This window comes from Argentina silus (assembly GCF_951799395.1).
Source record: "Argentina silus genome assembly, chromosome: 11".
NCBI lineage: Eukaryota > Metazoa > Chordata > Actinopteri > Argentiniformes > Argentinidae > Argentina > Argentina silus.
The window spans coordinates 10,663,168-10,670,667 of NC_139665.1; the positions used below are offsets into that span (position 1 = coordinate 10,663,168).

The 7,500-nt window shown below is 48.6% G+C and overlaps 1 protein-coding gene across 1 annotated transcript in view; it reads right to left on the minus strand.

The window, feature by feature from the left end:
* Positions 1-5,103: 5,103 nt before the first annotated feature.
* pard3ba (par-3 family cell polarity regulator beta a) overlaps positions 5,104-7,500 on the minus strand; it is an 88,792-nt gene continuing 86,395 nt past the window's right edge. Inside the window, 1 exon segment of the mRNA XM_083680590.1 lies at positions 5,104-6,759. Within this exon segment, the coding sequence (XP_083536716.1) occupies positions 6,372-6,759 (388 nt within the window). The 3' untranslated portion in view covers positions 5,104-6,371.

Consider the following 7,500-nt stretch of genomic DNA (forward strand, 5'->3'; position numbering starts at 1 on the left):
GGATGGAAACCTGGGCTGAGGAGAGGAGAGGAGTGAGAAGGGCAAGCAGTTGGTTGTCACTAGGTGCGAGATTTAGAGTTTGGGGGTGGGGGGTGCATTAGTTGAGGGGTCAGGGAGTTGAACTGTTGTCTAGAAGATACACAGTATGAACAGATAAAAAATAACATGAGTGAATTACTTTCTAAATTAAAAACTCTGCTGTGGGTGTGTGTGTGTGTGTGTGTGGAAGTGTTTGTGCGTGTGTGCGTGAAAGTGTTTGTGCGTGTGCATGTGTGCGTGTGTGGAAGTGTTTGTGTGTGCGTGCGTGAAAGTGTTTGTGCGTGTGTGCGTGAAAGTGTTTGTGTGTGTGTGCATGTGTGTGTGGAGCACGTCATCAAGTAAAAACAGATTCTCTCGAACAAGTGATACATTTTCACAAGTCTCCTGCGTGTGCCTGCAAACTCCAAATGAAAAGGAAAACACATGCCGAACACTCTGAAACTTCGCAAATGTATTCTCCTCTATTTCCCAAAGGGCTGTACTGCACTGAAAAGCCCAAAGATAACAAGCCGAATGTGAAACTCAATTGTGCAAATTGGTCAAGATTTATACACATGGGCTAGGAAGCTGGAATAGTAAGCATAACCCCACAGTTTGTTTTTAACTCCAGCTCTCAATTAGCCACTAATTACCTCGCCCTAACGAGGGAGGCATTTCTCAGTGTGTGTGTGTGTGTGTGTGTGTGTGTGTGTGTGGTCCAGAGACGTCTCTGCTGCGGTACTGCAGCTCATTTTTTTTTTGCGGGAGGGTTGTTTTGGAAGTCTCCGTCTGGAATGCGTCCCCTTGGATTACTTTTCTGGGTTGTGTCTTTGTGTTGACCTCCGACGAACCCGACATACGTCGGACGCAAACGTTCACGAAAGAATCTTTAAAGGTCCGAACCTCTGAGAGGAAAACCAAACAGTTTCTGTGAATTCCCCTGGCGTGAGGAGCGACAGGGTACCAGACAGTAGAACCACAAACCTAAAACAACAGTGGTTCAATGATAACACCATTGTATGGGTGATGAGAGGAAAGAACTGATATTAGATCATTTTCCTTTCACAAAAGCACCGGGACCCCACTCCCCTCCCCTCCCCTCCCTCCTTGTCTCCTTGACCCCCGAGCTAGGGGCTACAGATTGTGTAAGTGTGTTTGTATGCATGTGACACAGCCATAGCCTCCGGTATACTAAGCAGGGGAGGCTGGTGGAAGCAGAAATCAGAGGACGGGGCTCATTGTAATGCATGGAACGGAATGAGGAATGGTTCCTCATTCCGTTCTATGCGTTACAATGAGCCCCGTCCTCTCATTTCTGCCTCCACCAGCCTCTTCTGCGTACCGAGCCACGATTAGATGTCACAGCTGAAGCATTGAGCTGACAGGAACACTTGACATCCCATCACAGAGCAACCCAATACTTCTGACACGGACATACTGGCACTCAGAGTGATTGCCAACCAAAACACCTGGCATCTCCCTGAGAAGGGCGCCAATTTCACAACTGTTGCCAAGCAATCAGCTGAGTCTCTGTCACACAACACATGGGTAGGAGTGTGTAGTGTGTGTGTGTATGTGTGTGTGTGAGAGAGAGAGAGAGAGGTTGTGTGTGTGTGTGTGTGTGTGAGTGTCAGAGAGAGAGAGAGAGAGAGAGAGAGAGAGGTTGTCTGTGTGTGTTGGAGACAAAAGACCAGGCACTGACCAAGCAACTCCTCTGTGCTTACATTCCCTGGGAGCAGGGGTCTGGCGTTGAGCACGGCTCAAAGTCATGGGGGACCTGCGTCCAGCGCTGGTGCTGAAAGGCAGATGGATAAGGGCCCAGGCCACGGAATTCAGCTGTTGAGTTGAAACACAGCACTGCTAAAGCAACACTGCTCCACGGGCTTCACATGGATTCCCGTAGTCTTGAACAGCAAACCCTCTCTCAAAGCTCACGCTAATGTGGTTAGCCACACGGATGCTAAAACGTCTTAAGCTTAGATCCAAAAAAGACCATACCACGTTCTTCCGCTAATCGGGGCATGCGGTGCTCCCTTCTCAGTGTTGCCACGGCGATGCCATCAGCCCTGCCCCACAGTGAGAGGAATGCTGTGGCAGGAGCGGTGGGGTTGCTATGACAACGGTCGCTTGAACATGATGGCGGTTGGTGGTTGTCTCTGGTGTGTAGGCGACTGGTGTCAGTGGAACGAAGGAGCCAGAGGTTTTCTTTCGGGTAAAATACGAGTTGGAGTTCTAACGCGGAACTCAATCCACAATATCCATACTGGACTGAAATCTTTTCTGGTCTGGTTGAGGTGATGGTCCTCACTGAGGAAATTCAACTTCATAGCTCTTCACAGCTCAACACACACACACACACACACACACACAAGAAACAGCACCCAGAGGATTTGCTACGAGGCTGTATTTGTCAAAAGGATACGAGGCAGGTGAAGGTCAGGCCACGGCTAACGCTAACCCATCACTCAAGACCATCTCCATAGTAAGAGAGTTAAAACGTCTCAGTTAATAACGTCCCATCTCCATTGGCCCTATCCCCACAGCCCATCTAGTTCCAGGCCAGGAGCCTCTGCCTTCATAATGAAGTGTAGAATGAAATGACGAAATGCACTCAGCCTGCACTGTGAAGTCCGATTAGGGCTCGATACGAAAGCCCATGATGTCAGAACGAAGGGGAGGGGGGGGGGGGGAATTGAAACGAATGGGGGGACACAGCTGAAGGACAGTGGAGAAATGAAGCCTTACGCCTTAAGCGATGTGACTTTAATGAACAGGGCGAGAAGAGGGCGAGAGAAGAGGGCGAGGCCACCGCAGGCGCTCACCCGTGTCTCCGTTCTGCAGCGCGGCGAGCGTTGGGGCTCAGACACGCTCCTCCATCACTCTCTAGCTCTCTAGCTTTTTTCCGAGGCTGTGTGGGAGTGATAAGTGTTTCTCTGCTTCACTTGTCCCTCCCCTGAGTGAGGGGCTTTGATTGACACATGCTAACAAGCTAAGGTGTACTAGAAGGCGCCGGCGGAATTGGAATGCTAAAGAACACATCGAGGGAATTCTCTCTCCTGGCCTATTTTTCGGCTGTTGAGAAAATGACAAGAGAACATCCGGAGCTTTTGTTTTTTTTAGGAATCGCATCAGAATATGGAATTACAGTATGAGGTGTCAAATTAATTCACGCCACCCCTGCTAGCCAGCCCCGCAGCTAAAAACAAGAGAAGTGTGGAGAAAGAAGAAATGAGCTGCATATCTAGGAAATCAAAAGGACAAAGACAAGACATTCAGATTCGACAAATAGCTTTTGTCAGAGGAAGAACAAAAGTACAGACGTGACTCAGCAGATATGACTTCCTGTGATATAACTTAGAACGGTGCAAGATGACTGAAGTCTGAAAGTGGGAAAGGAAGAGAGTTTTCGCATTTCGAGATGAACAAAACAACTTGACCGAAAAAGCATGAAAAGTTGTCTGAGGCGGCAACTGTGAAGGGGGCCTTGACTTTCACCACCCATGTGAGTGTCCTTGTCATGTGCCGTGACAGGGAATTTCCTGTGTCCGTCCCTGACCATGCCATGACGAAATGGGAGAGAGAGAGAGACGCATTTTTAATTTAACCTTCATTGAGGCATTAAGACACATTGAGAACAAGGTCTCTTTTACAAGGGAGTCCTGCATGCATACACACACACACACACACACACACACACACACACACACACACACACAGTACAGTACGGTACAATCAACAGCCTGTTGTAAGTCGCTTTGGATAAAGGCGTCTGCTAAATGCCAGAAATGTAACAAAAATGTAAGCCAAGGCTCTCGTGGCAATAGAAACAGAATGGATTGGACACCAATAGCGTAGCAATGTGCCATATACTGTAGTTTTATAGTTATATTGAGGTGTCTCTGTTTGGAACTTCTGTTACATCGATGCTTGACCACAAAATTATGTCCGCCGTGTTCATGGGTTTGTCTGAAATCATGTGACTGTTGACACTGTAACACTCATAAACTGTTGATACTGTAGATACCACTTCTATCTCTATGCTGACCTGAAGGACCTCCCCGTCTCAGTACCATGGTCATGGGACGTCTGTCTGCCTGTCTGTCTGTCTGTCTGTCTGTCTGTCTGTCTGCCTGCCTGCCTGCCTGCCTGTCTGCCTACTGCCCTGGGTGTGGGGTGAGCAGAGGGGTCCAGGAGACAAAGACCAAGCTTTGTTTGCTTCTCATTGCCTTCTCTTCATGAGCACTGGTCACTAACGAGTGAAGGAGCGGAGTGAGCTCCCACCCCATACCAGTGGATGAAGGGAAGGAGAGGAGGGGGAAGGAGAGGAGGGGGAAGGCACAGCCCTGCTGTGGAGGAGCCAGGTGGATGACGATGCACTTCTTCCTATTCTGGACTTCTATCTAATAGCGGCAAGGCTGTGGTGGGGTCAAGGCCGTGGTGAGGCAGACCGATAAAAAAGATGAACAAACAGTGCTGGGGGGAATGGATTTACTGCACACAGAGAGCATACAAATATAGACCCCAGATATACAATCCCCTTGTCCGGAGCATCTGTGTTTGGCCAATGACCAGCGATCAGTGATTTACCCCAAGGGTGGAGAGGAGAGGAGAGGAGAGGAGAGGAGAGGAGAGGATGGATTCTAACAGCGTCTGAGCGCAGGGAAGGAGACACTGATCTGCAGAGGCCTGATCCTCAGTGGCCCATGTGCAAATTAAACACAAACTGATAAACCGGTCTCCACAGTTTCTAATTATGCTCATTTCAACTCATTTCAACTCTTAATTCAACCAATCAGCCAGATCTTCATTTCGTGGTGAGCAAATTGGGCGGTAATCACTTCAGCCTCCATCTCCCCATTTTAATTGTTGGAGATGAATTAGCTATTATCAGCTCTGCAACTGGGCCTCTTGTTATCTTAGAGGGCTAATTTATCTGGAATGTAGAGGCTAAATTGGGTTGAAATTCATAATTAATCATTTCGGAAAGATGAGTAACACTCGTTGTTTTAGAGGTTTGCATAGGTAACTACATCATTTGATCTACATTTGATGTAAAGTAAATTGGACAACGCTTGGAACAAAGGATCCTTTCAAAGATATATTTAATGCAAAACATATTATAAAAAAAAACATTCATTTCGGAAAATAAGTTTAAATTGCATCATCAATGGCACACTGGTCACCATCATGGTCACAAGGCAAATAATGTCAAAGGTAAAAAGGTTAAAGATGTGTGTATGACAGATCTTAGGATCTGTCTCAGCATGTCATCTCCATAGACTCTTAGAGGAATAAATATATAGTGAGCACCGTCTACCTCTGCATTTGTTCAACAGCATCTTTATACATAACTCACATTTTTGTTCATAAACATCACACATTATACACCGTACTTAAAAAGTACATAAAACTCAGATTTGGGATGCTACATTTCAGTGATAGGCACACAATAGTAAAAGGAATGTCTTAGCAAAGGCCACAACCAAATAATAAAAAATATATATATATATACGCAAAAAAACCCACCCACATTTAACAGCAGGATGGAGGGGAGGGAGACAACAGGAAGGTAAAGATGCTTTGAAGTGGACTCACTTCCTGTTCCTGTGATCTTGTTTTCCAGGATCCTGCAGTGTCAACTTCCTGTCCGGTGTCTCTTTTTTGTGTGTGTGTCTGTTAACAAAACTCAGGGTTGGGTTGGACCCAGAGAGAAACCCAGGAGTTTCCTCCCCATCCTCCTCTTTTTTAAGCCAGGAACCCTACGCCCTTGACTAACCTTTTCTAGCCAATCTACCACTCTGTTTCTACATCCTCTCATTTCCAATCCCACACAAGCGGAGTTATGAAAACACCAACGGATCGTGACACATCTTCATACATGCACACGTGACCACGGCCATTTATAAAACATGTCTTTACACATACAGTTCACATATCTAACTTTTACTGATGCTAAAAATCTGTCTGGAAGTAAGGGGAGGCGGGCGGAGGTAGAAATTGGAGGACGGGGCTCATTGTAATCGCATGGAACAAAATGAGGTAACGGTATCAAAACACACACATTTTTCTACCTCCGCCAGGCTCCCCGGGTCTGGAGCTACGAAGGGGAAGGGATGTTCTAACAGTCAAAGACTTGCTCAAACAAGCCCTAGCTCTGCTTTGCGGCTTGGAGATCTGAAGAAACCGGACAGGCTTCAGGCGACATGGTGGAAGGCTACCGATTAGAGGTGTAGCTGGAGTCTTCAAAACCCCAAATCTGGTTCCTTCAGATCTGCAAGCAACAAAGCGGTAGGGGGACGAGGGGGGGTTTAGGACCGGGCCGTAAACAGACAGATCAACGCGGGTTCCCCTCTCTACACTGCTCCGACCATGGCGTTCTTCTGCCGGGGGTCCGCCCGCTGCCCGTCCCTGTAGCCGTAGCGCTCGGGGCTAGCGTAGCGGCCGGGGCTGGCGTTGCGGTAGCCCCCGTGGCCGGCCGTCTCGTAGCGGGGGCCGCGGGGGGCCAGCGTGGGGGACGGGGGCACGTCCTGCCTCATGGCTGCCCGGTGCTGGCGGGGAGAGGTGGAGGAGTAGTACCTGGGGTCTCCCTGCAGGGACTCGGGGTCCCTGGGTACGGGCAGGCGGGCTGGTTGACTCTCCCTGGGGGGGTAGGCCTCTCGGGCGGGGTAGCCTCCAGGGTAGGGGGCTGCTTCTCTAGGTCCTGGTCTAGACGGTGGGGGGTAGTCGTATGGATCCACTCTCCTGCAAACAAAACACACAGGGAGGAAAAACAACAACAACAACATATGAGTCATAATATTTGATTGGATTTATGGTATAAAACCATGTGTATGAGAGGAAACTCACAGACACACAGACACACACACACACACACACACACAGACACACACACACACACACACACACACACACACACACACACACACAGCTGAGTGTCTTCAGTTCCCCTCCTGGGTAAGGTGACACAGGGCTTGGCCTCTGGGAGAGATAGAGAGAGAGAGAGAGAGAGAGAGATAAAGAGAGAGAGAGAAAGAGAGAGAGATAAAGAGAGAGAGAGAAAGAGAGAGAGATAAAGAGAGAGAGAGAGAGAGAGAGAGAGAGAGAGAGATAAAGAGAGAGAGAGAGAGAGAGAGAGAGAGAGGGTATCTCACCTTTCACAGGCTCATTCACATATTTTCCAGCTGACGCGGCTATGCGAAACACACACATACACGGGTCACACTCAAAAGCTTGGGTAAACACCACAGCCTATCTGTGTGTGTGTGTGTGCGCGCGCGTGTCCATATGTGTGTGTAGGGTTCCCATGGGTCATATCTAAAGGAGTATGGTGGGGGTGATAACAGCGATGACCCTATCTATGACCCTGACCACCTAGACAGAGGGAGACCCAGGTGGTCTTGCGGCTGAGCAGAGCTCACCTGTCAGTCAACACAGGAGTGGACCAGGGGGACCTATGAGATCACACAGGCCTATGGATGAGAG